Raw genomic sequence first — 21,663 nt, 5'->3', positions numbered from 1 at the left:
ACGTGAGAGAAATGATTCTCTCACCCTCTTCATGTTTCAGGCTCTCTCTGGAAGATTTGGAACATTTAAATGAGGATGGAGAACTTTGGTTTGCTTATGAAGGACTAAAGAAAGCAACACGGTGAGAAATTTCCCTCAGGATTTTTCATGGTTTTTCAGAGACAAAATACTATTGCAAAGTCAAAAATTTACCTTTCATAGATTTGATTGACAAAGTAAATTCCTTACAGAATGGTCTCATAATTCCTGGGATGATTTCTTCAAGGAATGAGCAGTTAGTTTAATAATAAAGAACAATATCTTTGTGGGATAACTGGCCAAGTAGTAAAACACATAACCTATTAAATGAAAACTGATAGCAAACAAGTTAGCCAGTGTTGCTATAGATATATTGTTGTTATTGTTTAGTCACAAGCCATGTCTGACTCTTTTGTGACCCTGTGGACTGCAGCATGCCAGGCTTTCCTGTCCTTCACTGTCTCCCGGAGTTTGCTCAAACTCATGTCCATTGAGTCGGTGATGCCATCCAACCATTTCAACCTATGTCACCCTCTTCTCCTCCTGCCCTCAATCTTTTCCAGCATCAGTGTCTTTTCCAATGCGTCGGCTCTTCGCATCAGGTGGCCAAAGTATTGGAGCCTCAGCTCAACATCCATCCTTCCAATGAATATCCAGGGTTGATTTCCTTTAGGATTGACTGGTTTGATCTCCTTGCAGTCCAAGGGACTCTCAAGAGTCTTCTCAGCACCACAATTCAAAAGCATCAATTCTTCAGCATTCAGCTTTCTGCAGTGCAGGAGACCCAGGTTCAATTCCTGGGTTGGAAAGATCCCCTGGAGAAGGAAAGGGCCACCCACTCCAGTATTCTTGCCTGGAGAAGCCCATGGTCAGAGAAACCTGGCAGGCTACAGTCCATGGGGTCGGTAGAGTACAACACAACTTAGTGACTTCACCACCAGCCTTCTTTATGAACCAACTCTCACTTTCACTTTCCTAGACATATAGATGTGTTTAAATTTAATATGTTTGCTTTCTTAAAATTAATAAACTATTTTTAGAGCACTTTCAGGTTCACAGAAAGTACAGAGATTCCTCATATACCTCCTACCCCTACACACACACAGCCATCATCAACATGAATCACCAGAGGGCACATCTGTTAGAGCCGGTGAACCTATACTGACACCATTATCACCCAGAGTCAACAGTTTACACTCTTGATGTTGTACATACTATGGGTTTTGAAAAATGTATAGTGACATGTGACTTTATCATTGTTGCATCAAACAGAGCATATTTTTAATTATTAGAGTAGAAACATAATTTTAATAATGTCTAAAAATTTTTTGTCATCCACTACATGTTAATACCACATAATATCACATAGCTGGAGTTTGTAATTATACATTACTAATTCCATAGCCTGTAACCTTTTGGACACAGGTAAACTTTATGTGCTTAGCACCTGGCGCTGATTGTGGGTTTTCATAACTGCTGAGAGTCGTCATCAGGATAAAGACCATGTGGTTAACTTCGTGACCATTTCTCTGACAGCGTTTTGGAGAACCATTTCCAGTCCCAGAAGGATTGCTATGAAAAGGAGATTGAAGCTCTGAACTTCAAAGTGGTGCATCTAAGTCAGGAAATCAACCACCTGCAGAAATTATTTAGAGAAGAAAATGACATCAATGAAAGTATCCGTCATGAAGTTACCAGGCTAACATCGGAAAACATGGTATGATCTCAGCCTTTATTCTAGAGATATTATGCTTTAGTGAAGTAAAGTTCAGTGTCTCAGCTGGAAAACAAATTACATTTTCCAGGAGTGAAAGAACTGGTTCAGAAGATAAAACTATAAAATTACACCAGCCTGGAAAGCATTTTGAAAGTGTTTACCATAGGATGAGTCCGAGTTCTGTGATTTGTGTGTGCTTTTAAATTTATATATGTTAAATCTAGCCCTAACCCCTTGGAAAGTCACAAAAAGCATAAAGATAAAAACTACCTCTTGAGAGGGGCTTGCATGCGGAAGGTCAGTTGCCCTCTTTTAGCTCTTCATCTCACTGTTTCAACAGCTTCCTTCTTCCATGATGCCTGCTCTTCTCCACTGCATTTGTCTAATTCTTCCTTCTCACTTTTATCTACTAGTATGAAGAAATGCCTTGGGAATCTAATTATCAAAAACATGCCTTTCTTAACCCCATACCCGCTGCAGCCACCGCCCCATTTCTCTGGGGGACTTGGCCATACTTGTCCATCCATCTGGCTGTGATAGCTGCACTCATCTCCTGTTTGTGGCCACCCGTGCTGCAGTGTGCCCCTCCCTCTAACTGAATCTGCCCGCACAGAACTGAACACAAAGGGTTCCTTTTCACCCTCGTCTTAATCTCTCTGCAGCATTTGGTAATGTTTTTAATCACTCCCTCTTCCTCTTTATTGTTCTCTTGGCTTCCAGGACACCATGCTCTCCTGGGTTTCTTATCCCACCTCACTGGTTGCTCCTTCTCAACTTCTTTACTGGCTTTTCCTCCTCTGCCTAACCTGGGAGTATTAGGAAATCTCAAGGATGAGTCAGCAGGTGAGGAGAAATGACCCTGGGCACAGCAGATGTGTGGAACAGTAGTTAAGGACCTGCACATTTTTATTTACTACTTGGCTGAAACTTTAATGAGGAGTTTACAGTAAGATCTGATCGCACAAACAAGTATTTTTCATCTTGACTTCAGAGTCACAGGTGTTTTCATAAACATGTACAGTTGAAAAAAAAACTCTCCTTACCTGACTATGCTCAGCTGGTAAAGAATATGCCTGCAATGTGGGAGACCTGGGTTCGATCTCTGGGTTGGGAAGATCCCCTGGAGAAGGGAAAGGCTACCCACTCCAGTATTCTGGCCTGGAGAATTCCATGGACTGTATAGTGCATGAGGTCGCAAAGAGTTGGACACGACTGAGCGACTTTCACTTTCACCTGACTACAAGTAGAAATGGTGGACATTTAAACAAGCATACAGCTAGACAAGGACAGAGGATTATGAAACTTATTGGATCGTTCCAGACCTCTGATAAGAAAGCAGTACATAGCCTGGAATTCACAGGGCACAGCAGGACCCCTTTGAGATGATTCTCCTATTTCTGATGAGGAGATGATGTCTCTGAACCAAAGAGACTGGTTGTCATTCTTCCCATCATCCCTCCCTCAGCTCAGCAGAGAATTCCCATAAGTCCTCCCAGTTGGTGCCCCTCCAGGAGCCCCCGGGGATGTGGAGGGTGGAGCTGGGTGAGAACCACACACTCTGAGCATGCTGGTATTTCTTGTGACAGTATAGGTCTTGAGGTAAAAAACATGATTTCATCCAGTCTAATACCTTGGCTAGCTGTCTTACATAACTATTCTAGATGTATGTTCCATGGGGTTAAAGATCTAGGCAGTTTAGTTTGCTTCTGAGCGGCTCTGGGATTTTAAAGTTCATACATCAAAGTGTTTCATATTCTAATATTTCCAATTCTTCTCTGAAGATGATCCCAGACTTTAAACAACAAATTTCAGAACTGGAAAAACAGAAGCAAGATCTCGAAATCCGCCTAAATGAACAAACTGAAACCATGAAAGGTAACTGGAACCCTCATGAACCTGCTTTTAGAAAATGGTTTCCTATTGGGGGAAGAGGTGGTTAGGGGGTTGGGGATGACATGTGCACACTGCTGTATTTAAAATAGGTAACCAACAGGGACCTACTGTACAGCACATGGAACTCTGCTCAATGTTACGTGGCAGCCTGGATGGGAAGGGGAGATTGGGGGAGAATGGATACATGTATATGTATGGCTGAGTGCCTTTGCTATCCACCTGAAACTGTCAAAACATTGTTAATTGGCTTTACTCCAATATAAAATAGAAAGTTTTTTTAAAAAAGAAAATGGTTTCCTGTATCCAGAAAATGACCAAAAGGTCATTGTCAAACTGATTCTCCAAGGACTTAGGTGACATAAATGTGAAAGTGAGATGTGTGGACAGTACAGTAAGATTCATAGGCATTTGAAGACAGCAGCTGCCTCCAAGAAAGCCCTGTTGATTTTTGCCGACTAAGATCTCGGGCTCCAGTGTTGCTTGATATTCCTATTTTTAAAGAAAAAATAGAAATCCAGGTTTTTATGTGAAATATCACAATTTTTAAATAATGGCTTATGAAATTTTTAAACATTGTTCAGACCAAATAAAACCTCATCTCTAGCTAGGTGCATTTTAGAACCCCTGATAACTGAAAATATGAAATATGATCAAACCCAAATCAGAATGCAGTGGTATGACCCCCCAAAGGACTGATAGCTCTTCTCATCTTAGGAAAACTAGAAGAATTGTCAAATCAGTTGAATCACAATCAAGAAGAAGAAGGAACACAGAGCAAGTAAGTGTCAACCTGCATGTACCTCAAGCCCACACTCATGCAATGCTTTGCTTTTCTGAAATTGTGGGAGATACCGAAGAAGGTTATTAAGCCACAAAAGCAAGATATTCTTAAGGTATATGATTTGTTAGCCTTCAGGTGTAAAAATAAATGCTTGTGTACACACACACCCTCCTCTGGGATAATGTACAAGAAATGAAACCAACAAAACATTGGTTGCCTGCAGGAAGGGTAACTGGGTGGCTGGTGCCCGGAAGATGGAAGAGACTTGCTTTTCACTGTGTACCCGTTTATGCCCTTAGAACATTATGCCATATGCATAAATTATATCTTCAAAAAACTGATAAAATAATATCGTATGAGAGAGGACAGTGTTTCTCTCAGCAGGCCACTTAGGGTGAGGCTTAAAATCCGTTTTGATAGAGAATCTTCATTTGATAACTGCTCCCCCAAATTACATCCTGACCAACAGAGCACCTGGTGGAAGCTTGTGAGAAAAATGTTTTGTGACCAGCTTGTTGAGATACTTTGTGTAAAATTTTTCTGATGATGATCAAAAATTATTTTAATAGAAATTTTAACCATTTCTCTGGAGAAGCAGATAAAAGAATAATCAGTGGTGTTTTAATTCATTTAAAACGCACATTGCGCTTTGACAAATACACGAAGGTGCGAAGGTGAGTGAGGCATTTGCCCAAACCCTCAATTTCCTCAGTGCCTTGTGTTCCAAGATGCTAACCTGTGTAATTTACTTCCACTCATCACTGAACTTCTTCCAGTCAATCAGAGTGGTGAATTCCCTTAGTCATATTCATGTACAGACACACAGTGCGTGGGTTCTTCCCTCTCTCTTAGAAATATAGAAAGATTATGCATTTCTTGCTGACTTTTCCATCATGGAGAAGTTGACAAGCATTCATAGAATCACTGGATCATAACTGTAAAACATTTTTAAAGCTTTATTTTGATTCAATTCTTTCATAATAAAATCTAGATTTAATTATTTATGTATAACTCAAGTTAGAATTGCAGTTTTAGAGCTTTACATTCATTAATAGGGTACCATTTTATATCCTAGTGTTTTTCCATACCACATAACATTGCTCATATCAAATAATATTTTTATAGCTTAGATTAGATTGTGCTTTTGTATGGTAAAAATATTTTGGAAAATTTTATAATCTTTAGAAAAGTCAGTTATCCTGACTTCTTCACCGTGAATTTTATTCACAATCATTTTGTTATCCTAATCAGATTAAAATCGACTCTCATATTATTATTTATCATCAGAGGAATAGATGTCAAACTTGTCATTCAGGTTCCATTCCAATTTAAAAATCCTCAAGATACTTAATTTCAAGAAAAATAAATAAACACTCACATCCCAGAGAGAATTTCTTCATTGGGAGGGTAGGGGCCAGGTGTAGGAAAGTGGTGGGCATCACTTTGGGACTCTGGATGGGTTCCCTTTTCTTCTCTCTCTGATCCCTGGATTTTTGAGTGTCTGATCCCAGGCTTTTCACAAAGGAGATAATGACTGGGCTTTTGGTCATAAGGGTGTGAGTGGGTATGGATGTCTTATGGGAGCCATCAAGGGGTGTGGGCGGGTGAGGATGAGAACTTTTTATCAGGTTAAGAGACTGAAGCAGCTGTGGACTTTTATACCCCACTAACCCTGGTCTCTTCCCCCACACCGTGAGCACTCCCCTATTCAGGTACAATTTGTTTTACACGTAAGTTGGCCAAACTATTTTTCCACTGATTTTTCATGATGGTCAAATTGATACCAAAACTTCCTAATCCTTTCCTTAGGACCTTTATAGAAGCCCAAAATGAAATACATACCAAAGAGAAAGAGAAGCTGATGGACAAGATTCAAGAAATTCAGGAGGCCAGTGAGCACTTGAGGAAACAATCTGAAACTGAAAATGAAGTCAAGAGTAGTTTCCAGCAGAAAGCATCTCGTCTCACTGTGGAGAAGAGGGTGAGAAGTTTTCTAACCTGTTGATAAATGACTGCCTGTGTGCAGGTATCACTGAAAGGGGGGACAGGCCACCCCAAGCATCTGATGAGTAGCATCCACCTCTCACTAGAGCAATCTGTTTCTTTTTCTCAAAAGACAGGTGGCCTCTGAGGTTATGGCCACTGCAGGGGAGCCAGGGGATTTACGCAGGCTGAGAGAGGACCAGTGGAAGGTCCTGAGCATTGTCCCATGGGCAGTGCTTGTCTGAGATGACAACAGCCTTGCCTGGAGCATGTTGAGGATGCCAGGCTGATGTGTGACCTTCTCTGAACAAAGCTTACTCCATCCAAGACCCCTGCTTGCTTCTGGGGAAATGCTCTTCCCATAATTTTCAGAGTCAAAGTGTTCTTCTATGAAATGATCACAGTAGTAGGTGGCTAACTTTTTATACTATGAAAGTATTCATCCAGTTATAAATGCCCCTGTCAAAATGGCATTTGGCAACTCGGTTAGCTCCCAGAAATGCTTCTGAAATTGTATTGGTGTGTGAAACTCACAAGGATGAGAAGCGCCAGAGTAGCAGATGGAGTAGTTTCCTGGGAGGTGGATGCTCTCAGGCGCCTTCCTGGCCTGGCAGCCTCCAAGACCATGACCAGGTAAGGGCTCACCCAGGCAGTGGTCGGGCCGCACATGCCCACTGGCTCTTCTCCTCCTCATCAGGTCCCCCCATTTCCTATCTCACAAGAAAAACATGATAGGGTAAAATCATATTTTGCAGTGTCAGAACTTAACTTAAAACGGTAGTTATATATATATAAAGAGGAATGCAGAGAGTTTAACATTTAATAGGAAATAATATATTCTAGTCAGATGATCCCTGGAAAATCCCACGGACGGAGGAGCCTGGAGGGCTGCAGTCCATGGGGTCGCTGAGGGTTGGACATGACTGAGCGGCTTCACTTTCACTTTTCACTTTCATGCATTGGAGAAGGAAATGGCAACCCACTCCAGTGTTCTTGCCTGGAGAATCCCAGGGACCAGGGAGCCTGGTGGGCTGCCGCCTATGGGGTCGCACAGAGTCGGACACGACTGAAGTGACTTAGCAGTAGCAGCAGCAGTCAGATGATCCAGATCATCACTTAGGTGATGACCATCTTTTTTGAGAGGGGTACACCTTTCTCAGAGAATAGGTTTCTCAAGTCACACCATAAGGATAGTCTTATTGAATTTAGGACCCATCCTGATCCAGTGTGACCTCACATTGATCCTTGGTTTAATTGCAACTGCAGAGACCCTATTTCTAGTAAGGTCACATTCTGTGGTTCTAAGTGGATATGAAGGGTTTTTATATTGGAGTATAGCCAGTTAACAATTTTGTGATAGTTTCAGGTGTACACTGAAGGGGCTCAGCCACATATGTACGTATATTCATTCTCCCCCAAATCCCCCTCCCATGTAAGCTGCCTCACAATATTGAGCAGAGTTCCCTGGGCTATAAAGTAGGTCCTGTTGGTTATCCATTTTAAATAAAGCAGTGTGTACATGTCCATCTAAATGGATGTGAATTTCAAGGAGACACTGTTCAGCCCACTACATAATCCTCTGAGTCAAAGAAAATCATTTATTTAAAGTTGGAAAGAAAAGTTTAAGCAATCTTCTATTTATCAAAGAAATACCAAATTAAATCTAGGTATTTTTTTGATTCTCAAATAATGGAGATCTTATGGTGCTGGTGAGAACACCCTGAAATGCGCCCAGCCACACATGATTTCGGGGGATAGAAATTGGTGTCTTCTTAGGGGCAGTTTGGAGGTAAATGTCAGGAACCTCTGAAAGTGCATTCCCTTTGACTCAGTGATGAAACTTCTGAGATTCTGTCCTAAGTAGATAATCAAATATGTGAACAAGGATTTGCATCTAGAATGGTCAGCATAGTATTATTAGACACAGCAGAAAAGAAAGGATGCCCAGCTGTAGTGAGTAGATTATATTATTGTATATCAGATGACAGTTTGGTGTATTATCAATGATGGGGGAAATATCTACAGTATAATGAGAAACAGAATTTAAAACTTTACAAGCAGTATGACCCAATTTTATAAAATGGATATATGCCATATGAGGAGGAAAGAAATGAAATAAAACATAAACAGTGATTTCCTCAGGTTCTGGATTGATGGGTGACTTTTTAATTATTAGATATATTGTAAAATAGGCTCAAATAGGAGGGAAGAAACTGCACCCACACTCCCACATGTGAGGCCAGATAAAACTCCTAATGTGTTTAGCCAGGAACATGACTATAGTAGGGAGAGGTAGCCATGAGTAGAAACAGCACAACTTCCCTGGGCTCTGAGAGTCCCCAGAGGGCCCATCCATGGCTGCAGGGGACTGATTGCAAGGTGGGAATTGCTGGATCAGAGAAGCCTGAATCCTTTCTGTGTCAAAGCCCTTGGAGTTCAGGGAGAACCTGAATACTCTCTGCCCTTTATAGGAAATATTTATAGGTGTCCAAGTTCTTCTGGTTCTTGAGCCAAATTCAGCATAGGCAGGGCCACCCCCTTTATCAGGAAGGAGAGGCAAAGCCGGGACCCAAATCTCTGAAGCTTCTCTGCCTTCAGCTTCTGACATTAAGAGAGCGCATTTTCACACCTGCGTGTGAAAATTTTTAAACTCTCTACGATGGGCATGGCTTTATCAAGGAAAAATTAGATCAAGATAAATGTGGTATATTCATACAATAGAATAGTATACTATTCAGTCAAAAAAAAAAGGAGTGAAGTACTGGGAATTCCCTGGTGGCCCAGTGGTCAGGCGGAGAAGGCAATGGCACCCCACTCCAGTACTCTTGCCTGGAAAATCCCATGGATGGAGGAGCCTGGTAGGCTGCAGTCCATGGGGTCGCAAAGAGTCGGACATGACTGAACGACTTCACTTTCACTTTTCACTTTCATGCATTGGAGAAGGAAATGGCAACCCACTCCAGTGTTCTTGCCTGGAGAACCCCAGGGACAGGGGAGCCTGGTGGGCTGCCATCCATTGGGTCACACAGAGTTGGACACGACTGAAGCAACTGAGCAGCAGCAGCAGCAGCGGCCAGTGGTCAGGACTCAGTGCTTTCACTGATTGGAGGAAACTAAGATCCCACAGCCAAAAAAACAATGAAGTACTGATACCTGCTGCAGCACAGATAAACCTGGAAAGCGTTATTCCAGAAAGAAGCCAGACACGAAAGGCCACATATTCTATGATTTAATTTATATTAAATATCTAGAATAGGCGAATATATAGAGCAGTAGGTAGATTAGTGGTTGTCCAGGGCTGGGAAGGAATAGGAGGGCAAAGGGGTGCCAGCTAAAAGTTATATGTTTGTTTTTAATGTGATGAAAATATTCTGGACTCAGATGGTGGTGATGGTTGCACAACTTACTATACTGAAGATCATGAGTGTACACTAAGTGGGTGAACTGTGTGGTATGTGAATTACAGCTCAGCAAAGTTCTTACCAAATAATAGAATTTAGATGCTTCTGAGCTAACATCCTCTTTTGATTTTTGTAGGATCTTGAAGAAGAGTTAGACATGAAGGAAAGAGTGATTAAAAAGTTACAAGATCAAGTGAAGACTCTTACCAAGACAATTGAAAAAGGTAGAAAAACAACATCCATGTTCCAATTTTTTTGAACTTTCAGCTAAAGTTTACATGTGTTGACATATTATTTCCTGATGTGGTCCAAAGAATTTGAAAACTAAAGAAATGAGTCTCCGCTGGTGTGTTTGGGGCCCAATGATGGGCTAGTGGAGATCCTTAGAGGCAGGCAGGTGGCTCACCACCTCTCAGGTGACACCAGATGTGCTCATGTGATTGTAAGGGGTACCCTGGAAGGAATGCTTTTAACCTCTTTCTCTGTTAACTCTCTCGTTGTAAAAATGGAACTGTGAAAAAGTTTCAAATTTAACTCCTTTAAAGTTTATTTCCTCTCTGTTACGTGGGGTCAATATCCTAATTTCTATTAGAAGAAAAGATACTAGATAGCTAATTAGATATCTACTAGATAGCTAAGAAGCCAGACTGAAGTCCTCAACATGAACTGAACTGCACACTGAGTGTCCTTATAAGTTCCAGGGGAAAAGATTCTCTGCCTTTCTTTCGTTCGCCTGATTCTGTGTCACTGAATTTTTCTTTTTTTTAAATTGATTTTTAATTGGAAGATAATTGCTTTACAATGCTGTGCTGGTTTCTGCCATACAACAGTGTGAATCAACCATAAGTACACATATGTCCCCTCCCCCTTCAGCCTCCCTCCCACCCCTCTTCCCACCCCTCCAGGTTGTCACAGAGTGTCCATAGGTTGAGTTTCCTGTGTTGTGCATAGCTTCCCACTGGCCGTCTGTTTTACATATGGTAATGTATATGTCCAGTGCTTCTCTCGCAATTCATCCCACCCTCTCCTTCCCCTGCTGTGTCCACACGTCTGGTCTCTATGTCTGTGTCTCTATTCCTGCCCTGCAAATAGTCACTGAAATTTTCTGACTTTTCTCATCTAACTCTTTACTCGTTTGTTCAATATTGCTGCTTTCTCCCAATCTCTGTCACTAAGGCTGTATCTGCAACTCTCTGTTCCTTTTACTATCTTCATTGCTTTGAAGAACTCCTTTATTGCTTTGTTTTTTTTTTTTTTTTTCAACTCTCGCATCAGACTTTACGTTTCCAAAACCAAAATGAGGCTCTTTTCCTTTCAATAATTATTGATAAAGGTCATTCTGCCCCGTGAGGGAAGAGACCATATCTGTCCTCCCCATTACCCCATGGTATCCCCATTGTGGGAAAGAATGAATCAACTGCCGTCTCTACATAAGGACTTCCAAAATCCACCTGCCGTTCCTCACTTTTCCTGAATCCTACTCCCTTTTTGCCTCTAAGATTACTCCTTCACCTTTCTATTATCACCTCCAGCCCAACTTGTTTTAAGTGGAATGCATCAGCTTCCATTCCTGTATCAGGTATCTATTGATCATATAACAAACTACTCCCAAATTTAGTAGCTTAAAACAACACACTTAACAGTGCAATTTCTGAAGGTCAAGAATCTATAAGCAGCTCAGCTGGGTGGTTCTAGCTGAGTCACAGTAGAGTAGTCAGCAAGGATGCTGACATCTGAAGGCTTAGCTGGAGCTGGAGTACCTGCTTCCAGGCTCACTCACATGACTGTTGTCAGGAAAAGCCAATACCTCTAGGACACTCTTTAGGTGGTACTAGCTCCCAAGAAACATGCTCAGATACAAGTCACCACACTTAAGAATACCCAAAATAGGATGTCCTTATCAGGTACTTCTGCATCATGTACTGGTTTTCCTGGTCTAGATGGAGTTCAGCAATCAGAGGTCCTTCTTACCATAAACAGGTTGCTTAGTAAAATAGTTAACATTCTACCTTTATCAGTCTTCAAGGGAACAGGGATAGTAAATCACAGAACAAACTCTCATGCAGTAGAACAGAGTTCTGTTAATTCTTTACCTGTATTATCTTCTTTCTCACCCATCAGAGCCTACTCACTTTTCTTGGCCCAGCTGGAGTGCTACCTCCTTCAAGAACCATTTTTCAACAGTTCTAACCTACCTCTGCATAAATTCTTATGTCCTCTGTATTTATTTCTTATGGCTGCTTAGCAAATCACCATGAAATTAGTGGCTTAATAGAACACGAAACTTACAGTTCTGGATGTCAGAAGTTCAAAATGGTGTTCACTGGCTTAAAATCAACATGTCAGCAGGGCTTCTGGAGACTTTAGGGGGAGATTCTATTCCCTTGCCTTTTCCAGCTTCTAGAGGCCACCCACTTTTCCTGACTTGTGGGCCTCTTTCACCATCTTCAAATTTGGCAGCATAAAATCTTTGGAATCATTCTGACATTCTAACTTGTACTTCTATAGTCACATCTCCTCTCAGAGTGGACATGAGTCTTTGGGGACCAGAAGGCAAACTGGCCCAACCCAAAGATGTCCACATCCCAATCCCCAGAACCTATGAATATATGACTCTACATGGCAGAGGGATTTTGTATATGTGAGTATGTGAGTATTTTTTTTTTAATTATTTGTTTGGCTGCCTCAGGTCTTAGCTGTGGCAAGCCGGATCTTCATTGCATCATCTTTTGTTGTGGTGCACTAACTCTAGTTGTGGACATGGGCTCCAGAGCACACAGGCTCAATAGCTGTGGTACACAGGCTTAGTTGCTCCATGGTATATGGAATCTTAGTGCCGCGACCAAGGATTGAACCCATGTCCCCTGCATTGAAGGGGGATTCTTAACCACTGGACCACCAAGGGGAGTCCCTACGTGAAGGATCTTGAGATGAGGAGAATATCCTGGATCATCCAAGTAGATCCAATATAATCACAAGAGACTTTGTAAGAAAGAGACAGGAATGACAGAGTGAGGGAAGGTGGTGCAACAGTGGAAGCAGAGAGAGAGAAAGAAGTGATGATAGAAGCAAAGGTCAGAGTGATGTGGCCAGAGCCAAAGAATGTGGTCAGCCTCTAGAAACTGGAAAAGGCAAGAAATGAATTCTCCACTAGAGCCTCCAGAAGAAAAACAGCCCTGCTGACACTTCGATTTTTGTACTGTAAGGTCTGTTTTAGTCTATGAACTCCAGAACTGTAAGATTTTTTAAGTTGTAGTTTAAAAAATTTTTGTTTTATGCCACTGTAACAGTGGCATAAAACAGCACATAGGAAACTAGTCCAGCCACCTTGGTATCATGCTGTTTGGTGACTGCACGCTACATGTTTTGTGAATCTCATTTTTTTTTAACTGTAATAAGGCAGAAGCAGTATCCTGTATTGCTTTCATATCCCTACTGCACTCATTATATACCAGGTGACCATGAGAAAATACACTGGCAGCTATACTCATGGATATACTTATAGATAAACTCATAGATAAGAATTGCTACCAGAAGAAATTCTTCAGGCTTCAATAAAGTTTGCATTTATCAGAAAGCCAGAGCATTTCATGGGCAAATCAGTCAGAATGGGATGGAAAGAGATGGAGTAGTCTCATTATAATGCTTGTTATTGTGTATTTAGCTGATTATTTGCCTCTGCCTACAGCCAATGACGTGCACCTGTCCTCAGGACCCAAGGAGTACCTTGGAATGCTGGAATACAAGAGAGAAGATGAGGCCAAGCTCATTCAAAACCTCATTCTTGGTAATGAAACTTGGAACTCTGAATTTTTGCTTAACTTTTGAGAACTTGAGCCTTAGTCATTGCCACGGTCTTGGGCAGGGATGATAGTTCCTCTTTTTCCTCCACTGCTTCTTCCCCTAGCACAGAGCTTCTCAGCCTCATCTTTGACCATGTGATTCTTTGTTTCGGGTGGCTAGGGGCTTTGTATTGTAGGATATTGAGCAATATCATTGGCTTCTATTCTCTAGAATCCAGTGGCAACCCCTAATCATGACAATTAAAAAAAAAATGCCTCCCGACATTGCCACATGGCCTCTGGCATCTGCTGCCTTGCCTTCAGCTGAGATGCACTACCCTAACCTCTTCCCAAGTCTCATCACATGGTCAGGGTAGAAGACACATCTCCTCATCTTTGTGGTTTAGCACAGGAGTCATGGGAGAAGTAACCATGGCTCCCTTGTTCCATTTGCCTTCTGCTGAGAAATTCGTTTGCAGGTAATGTGGCGGGGCCTTCTCAGCCTTGGCTCTTACAGGAATCTCCTGATGGGCGTGCTTCCATGGTTGGCTCTTAGATCCAGTGCTACTAGCCTGCCTGTCATCACCATGGAAACCACATAGTCTTCTAGGGAGAAGGAGAAACACTGCCTCCCTATCAGCTGGTCCCAAGGTCTCAAAGCAGAAAGCCCATGTATAACCTTACTCCTCTTCTCCTAAGTGACGCTGCTCAGAGCACAGGAGCCGCCTACCCATTCTTTTCCACCCCGCACTGGTACGCAGCTGAGGGGCCTCTTTGTTCCCCTGTCCTAATGCAGACATGGGAGGGTCTTTGTTTTTCTTAACATGTTCCATAAAGTTTCTCTCTACATCCCTACTCTGACTTCCAGCCATTCTCTTCTCCTCAAGGCCAACTGATCCTCCTCTGCAGGACTGTTGTACACCTGTTTTCTCTATTCATGGCAGATGCATGTGATTGCTAACATCATTCCATCCTCATCATAGAGGCTGAAGTGGGGGTGCATGGATTGGGGTTCCTCTCTTACCTTGGAGATATGAAATTCTGTCTTTTATTCAACCTTGGAAAAGAGAAAATACTTTGCAAATGAGAAGTAAGAGAAGCAGGTGGCACCTGCATGTATATTTTTGCTAAGAAAAAAAGCCAGCCTTAATTCCTCAAAGGGAAAAAACATCTCTGGGTATTCAGGCACTGCATAAAGTACAGAAAAGCAGACATCCCCACCCATACATAGGTTTCTGATCGGGGGAGCTGCAATCCTCACCGACTCTCTCTGCTCCAGACCTGAAGCCCCGCGGTGTGGTGGTGAACATGATCCCCGGGCTGCCAGCTCACATCCTGTTCATGTGTGTACGCTACGCAGACTCTCTAAATGACGCCGACATGCTCAAGTCCCTCATGAACAGCACCATTAATGGCATCAAGCAGGTGGTTAAGGTAGGAACTACTTTTCTGACATTGGACCTTGGTATTAGGGCTACTTTAGGAACATTTGTGGAAATGACCAGATGCCCAGACTTTTCCCAACCTACATCTCCAGTGTTTGGTCAACCACATGCTTCTTCAAACCAGTCAGAGGCCCAGTGAAAGACCCCAATCTAATTAGGAAAAGACAACTTAGGTCAGACAGCCCTAAGGGTGGGACACTGCCAGTTACACCTCAAGTCCTTACCTGTAAGACTACAACCTGATGCTCACCACCCCATCATGTCTGTCCCCTCAGGTGTGAGATTCTTGACTGTAGGGAGTATGTGTCTATCCACGTAACAAGTTTGAATGCCAAGGAATAGGAATAGCCGAAAAATACTCATCTCTTCCCTTGGCACTTATATAATTCTCCCTTATAAAACCACAGTATATAATTTTATTCTTAGCCCAGACATGAAGATAAGGTATATGTAAGGGACCAGTAAAATATAGATCCATTATCCTTTATTCCCCTTCCAAATAATAAGTAATGTTTGATTATGAGATATATTTAAAATGTTTAGTTGGGAAAGTCCTATCTCACTTTTAGTAAAATATGTGTTCTAGAAAAGTCATGAGCAATCAAACCCTATCTTAAATACTCTTGGAAAAGAGAAGAAATAAAACAGTGAGTGCATCAGGAAATGGGTAATTCTTCCACCATCCACCCTGCCCAATTTTATACTAAGAATTCATTATTCATCAGGAGTTAGGAGTAGAAAACTAACATTGATTTGGTGCTTTACAGTCAGTCTTCGTGGGAGCCACCGATGTGTTCTTAGAAGAGGCTGCCATAAATTCATGTTTTCCCTGTCCCTATTTTCATGAGTTGGGTTTTCTGCAGACACACTTGCATTACGTTCCAGGCTGTAGGCACACAGTGTTTGCCCCTTCTTGCTGCTCTGAAATGTTTAAATATTTTGAAAGTGAAAGGTACCTAGCATAAGGGGTATGAATCCTTTCTTGTGAGCATCTTCCATCTCGGCTTCTTCAGCGGCTCCGTGCTCCTCCCACTCCAGTGCACAGCACGTTAAAGCAGCCCTCACTTGTTCCACATACCCCCTTGACCACTGGGCCTTTTTCTCACACACCCCCTCCTGGCTGCCAAAGCACTTAAAATAGTTGTCTCCACCAACTATTTTTCCCTCCTTGCAGCCTGGCTTCTACCCACATTACTCCACAGAAAGATCACCAGTAATTCCTCTTGCTAAATCCAATGGTATTTTATTAACTTATTCTCTTTAAATGGATTAAACAGTAGCAGCACCTCTTTGAAACTCTCTGACGTTGTTTTTTAAAACCCAGGGCTTTCCCAGTTTTCTTCGTATCTCTCTGGTCTTCATTACCTCTGACTCCTTTGCTCATTCCTCTCCTTCCTGTCCCATAAGTTGGAATGTTCTTGCCAGCAGAGTCCTTGATCTTGAGCTCTTGTCTGGCCACCCTTTTCCTTCAAGGAGGATATCCTTCTGCCTCTCTCCTGTGGTTTTCTCAGCTGCCCTGGCTCCCCATCATTTCTGCATCCTATGAGTTTTTGTAGCACCGCCTATGCCTATCATGTAAGCTGTCAGCCACCTATTTAACTGTGTCCTATATATGTCATGTCTGTCTTCCCAGTCAGAATGTGACATTTGGAGGCCAAGGACTGAGACTTTTCTCAGGCATTCCTACAGTGCCTGCTTCAAGTGTCATAACAGATGATATAACCTGTACAGAAGTACTTTGCAAACCATAACCTGCTAAATAAATACGGCTTTATTTTCATGTTGTTGTTCAGTTGCTCAGCCGTGTCTGACTCTTTGCAACCCCATGAACTGCAGCATGCCAGGCTTCCCTGTCCTTCACCATCTCCCAGAGCTTGCTCAAACTCATGTCCATTGAGTCAGTGATGCCATCCAACCATCTCAGCCTCTGTTGTCCCCTTCTCCTCTTGCCTTCAATCTTTCCCAGCATCAGGAGGTCTTTTCCAATGAATTTCTCTTCACATCAGGTGCCCAAGTATTAGAGCTTCAGCTTCAGCATCAGTCCTTCCAATGAATATTCAGGGTTAATTTCCTTTCCTTTAGTCAAATCCTTGACTGATTTGATCTCCTTGCAGTCCAAGGGACTCTCAAGAGTCTTCTCTAGCACTGCAGTTCAAAAGCATCATTGTCCAACTCTCACATCCATACATGACTAGTGGAAAAACCATAGCTTTGACTAGACGGACCTTTGTAGGCAAAGTAATGTCTCTGCTTTTTAATATGCTGTCTAGATTTGTCATTGCTTTTTTTCCCAAGGAGCAAGTGTCTGTCTTTTAATTTCATGGCTGCAGTCACCATCCTCAGTGATTATGAAGCCCAAGAAAATAAAATTCTTTTTATAGTGTAAATTTAATAAAGTCTTTAATTAGTAAAAGAAGAATTATTTTTGGTCAAAAGCCACCAGCTAGAAAAACAAGTAAGATATGTCTGTTCTTGGCTCAGAACAATAACAAAATCCAACTTTGTCTTTCTTGGTTTTTTTTTTTAAGGAACATTTAGAAGACTTTGAGATGCTGTCCTTTTGGCTTTCCAATACCTGTCATTTCCTCAATTGCCTGAAGCAGTACAGTGGAGAAGAGGTAGGGACGCCTGCCTGCTCTGTGCTCTGTACTGACTGCCAGTCTGCAACCTCCTCGTGGGCCCGAGCTCGCCGGAGGAATTAGGATCAGACTGCCCAGCACAGGAACATCCTCTGCTCCAACTGGCCTCCTGGCTTCCTTCTTCCCCAGGAGACCAGCTTCACATCACCAGCTGAATGGAGGTCGCAGGCAAAAAGACTTCCAGAAGGCGGTTTAGACCCTGGGCATGATACTAAGCCTCAGTGTCCTTGACTTTCAAATTACATGAGGTGGATTCTTCCCTGGTGGTCCACTGGTTGAGACTTCATCTTTCAAGGAGAGGGTGTGGGTTCAATCCCTGGTTGGGGAGCTGAGATCCCACATGCCTTGCAGTCAAAAAAAAACCAAAACAAAACATAAAACAGAAGTAATGTTGTAACTTAAAAGTCTTTATTGAGCCAGTTCAATAAAGACTTTTAAAATGGTTCACATCAAAAAATCTTTTTAAAAAATTCATGAGATAGATTCAGAGATTTTTCATTTTCCTTCTGGCTGTAAAATTCTGAAGTTGTTAATGTTATCACTCCAAAACACAGCCTTTAGCTCAACCTGCCTATGTTTTCATAGCTGTTATCACTACAAGATTTTCGGTATTCCTCCATCATCTGTAAATCCTTTGCCATTCTGACTCTGCTTTCAAGGGCTGACATTATAATGAAGTTCTTCACCATCAAGTACTCACAGAGCATTATTTCACTGACCTAAAAGAACAAAAATGACTGGGATTTTCAATGCTCTGCAAAATGGTTATACCATTCTATAGTCCTATCAGTAGTATATAAAGTTCTAGTGTGTCATACCTTTACCAACACTAGGTATTGACAGATGTTTTATTATTTATCAGTCTCATGGGTATAAGATGATACTCTGTTGACTTAAATTGTAATTGCTTGATCACTAGCAAGGTCAAGCATCATTTCATATGCTTACTCATCAGTTGGATTGTTTTTTAAATTGCCTAGTCCCATCCATTCTCCATTTTTCTTAGGGGTGATTCTTTTTTCTTATTGATTTATAGGAGGTCTTTACATAGATTGTGGCCTATAATTGACTTTTCTTTATGGAGTCGTTTGTCATCCACAAGTTTTGAATTTTGATGTACTTAAATGTATCTGTCCTGTTCTTTTATGATACATGATGCAGTGTCCTGTTCAAGAAATTCTTCCCTACCCTGAGATCATGAAGTTCTTTTTTCTTCTAACTTTATAATTCAAATTTAGAGTTCATAATTATGCTTTTATCCACTATTGGTGTGATTATTTATCCCAAATTGACATGTGAAGTAATGATCACATATCTTCTTTCAGGAGAGAAAATAAAATAAAATATGAGTAATCCTACTAGTATTATAGAACAAAAGGAGAAATAAGTAAAGAAAATCCAACTTCTAACCAAAAGGAACATTGGAGCTGAGAGGGGCACAGACCAGTCCTTTAAGATAACCTGGCATCTGTGTGGCTTTAAGAGGAGGCATATCATCATCATTTTTAAAAATTGATTTATTTTTAATTGCATCACCATTATTTAAATCCTTTCTTTACCCACTTTAACCATGTATACAATGTTTTTTCCCTTGTCTGAAGATTCTTTATTTACTATTTTTTATTTCTAAAATTCCAATGGTTCTTTTTTACCTCTGCCTTTTACAATGTCCTATTCTTATCTTAAATTTTTTTTTAAATTTTACTTCTTTGAACATTGTAAATGTATTACCATGTTCAGGCTGGGCTGCTGTAACAGAATACCACAGACTAGGTGGCCTGAACAACAGAAATTTATTTTCTCGCAGTTCTGGAGACTAGAAATCTGAGATCAGGGTGCAAGCATTGGGTCACTGGTGAAAGTTCACTTCTGGACTTGAAGATAGCCACCTTCTCCCTAAGTACTCACATGGCCTTTCCTCAGTGCATGGGATAGAGAGAGAGATTGATCTCTCTAGTGTCTCCTTTTATACGAACATTAATCCTATCAGGTCAGGACTCCCACCCTTGTGACCTTGTTTAACCTTAATAACATGGAGACAGAGACCCCATCTCCAAAGTTAGCCACAATGGAGATTATGGCTTCAACATATAAATTTGAGGGGGAAGCAAGTATTCAGTCCATAACATCCACATTAAAGCATTTCAGATTGGTCTATACTCTGTAAAGTTATGAATTTCATTTATTGCATCTATCAACCTTTTACAGCAGTTTATTTCCTTGAATGCTTCACTGTTTTTCCTATGAGCTTCCATGGGGGAACAGTAATATTTACAGATCCTTAGATTCAATCAACTATAGATCATGTAGTACTATATAATACATAACAGTGAAAAAGGTCCACATGTAAGTGGACCTTTGTAAGACCTTACACATGTAAGACCTATGTAGTTCAAACACATATCATTTAAGGGTCAAGGGTAGTTAGTTATAGAAAATAAATGCTATCCCAAACACTAAGAATTTGATACAGATCAGACATTAAGTATAGGAGTTATGCTGCTGCTGCTGCTGCTAAGTCAGATCAGTCGTGTCCAACTCTGTGCGACCCCATAGACGGCAGCCCACCAGGCTCCCCCGTCCCTGGGATTCTCCAGGCAAGAACACTGGAGTGGGTTGCCATTTCCTTCTCCAATGCATGAAAGTGAAAAGTGAAAGTGAAGTCACTCAGTCCTGTCCGACTCCTAGCGATCCCATGGACTGCAGCGCACCAGGCTCCTCCGTCCATGGGATTTTCCAGGCAGGAGTACTGGAGTGGGGTGTCATTGCCTTCTCCATAGGAGTTATAGTATAAACTTATTGTAATATCATTAGATACAGAGATAGTATTTTAATTTCCTATGTGTCTACATTATTCTAATATTTATATGTTCAAAATTACTTTCAGGAATTCATGAAGCATAATAGTCCACATCAGAATAAGAATTGCTTGAACAATTTTGACCTTTCAGAATACAGACAGATTCTTAGTGATGTGGCTATACGAATATATCATCAGTTCATTATCGTAATGGAAAATAACATTCAACCAATAATAGGTAAGAAAAGAATCAATGACTAAGAAATATTTATAATGATATTGAGACCTTAAAAAATAAATCTGCATGGAATGTGTAATTGAAAAGCATATAATTTTTTTTAAGCCAATAGTAAAATAATTTATTGGTTTAGTCTTATCCTTTTCTGCCCCACCCTTCCCCCAAAGAAAACAACTAAGTCATGTTGACATAAGCGGTTTTAGTCACTAGGGTGATACTTAGTACTCATAATAGCAGAAAAGGCCAGTGTGGTGTTGACAATCCAAATTGTGACTTGGTCATGTTTCCAGTGGTATAAGCAAACGTTCACACAAAAACCTCTACATCTCCCAAAAACAAGCGTTAATTTTCAGAGGTGGTACAGCCATGATACTCAGAAAGGAAGAGAACCATTTTTCCTCAAGTAATACTATTTTTAGAGATTTTTCCATAACCACAATACAAATAAGAGATTCACAGTATCACCTACATAAGTATGCTTCTCTACTGTAGCTTCAAAGAACATAATTTTAGAACAAGAAACTTTACTAATATAAATGCCCACTATTTAATTCTCTGATTGCTTAAAGTGATTACATATATAAAAGTACATGGGTCATAGTTTTCTTTCTGTAAGGGGGATCCATCCTGTAGGGAAATTTGGGAGAACCGCTGCTCCTTATGTGGCTAACACTGGTTCTAAGCCAAGTATTTTTGAAATCCTAGAGCTCCACTCAAATTCTTGTATACTTTCTTCAGTTTTCTGAAATTGAAATACTGTAGGCTTTAAGTAGTTCCAGACCATGAGTTGTCACGCTAACCAGCTCTCTCTCCTGTCAAATTGAAAGAAGAGGAACTGTTCCCCTGCTGTAGATGGTGGTGCAATCCCATCCACCCCTTACAGCCTGGTGTTCCCCAACCCTCCATCCTTCTGCTTTCTCTGTTACAGCTGTATCCACACTAATTCTTGTGGAAATTGTCCCACTC

At 41.2% G+C, this 21,663-nt stretch overlaps 1 protein-coding gene across 1 annotated transcript in view; it reads left to right on the top strand.

The window, feature by feature from the left end:
- Positions 1-21,663, top strand: part of MYO5C (myosin VC) — a 117,707-nt gene that overhangs the window by 81,226 nt on the left and 14,818 nt on the right. Inside the window, exons 28-37 of the mRNA XM_025295604.3 lie at positions 41-121; positions 1,555-1,735; positions 3,517-3,610; positions 4,343-4,406; positions 6,219-6,390; positions 9,930-10,017; positions 13,482-13,580; positions 14,855-15,009; positions 17,549-17,638; positions 20,547-20,697. Of these exons, the coding sequence (XP_025151389.2) occupies positions 41-121; positions 1,555-1,735; positions 3,517-3,610; positions 4,343-4,406; positions 6,219-6,390; positions 9,930-10,017; positions 13,482-13,580; positions 14,855-15,009; positions 17,549-17,638; positions 20,547-20,697 (1,175 nt within the window). The remainder of the gene's footprint in view (positions 1-40; positions 122-1,554; positions 1,736-3,516; positions 3,611-4,342; positions 4,407-6,218; positions 6,391-9,929; positions 10,018-13,481; positions 13,581-14,854; positions 15,010-17,548; positions 17,639-20,546; positions 20,698-21,663) is intronic.

The sequence above is a fragment of the Bubalus bubalis genome, chromosome 11 (genome assembly GCF_019923935.1).
Source record: "Bubalus bubalis isolate 160015118507 breed Murrah chromosome 11, NDDB_SH_1, whole genome shotgun sequence".
In the NCBI taxonomy this organism is placed as follows: Eukaryota; Metazoa; Chordata; class Mammalia; order Artiodactyla; family Bovidae; genus Bubalus; species Bubalus bubalis.
This window is presented reverse-complemented; position numbering and strand designations above follow the sequence as displayed.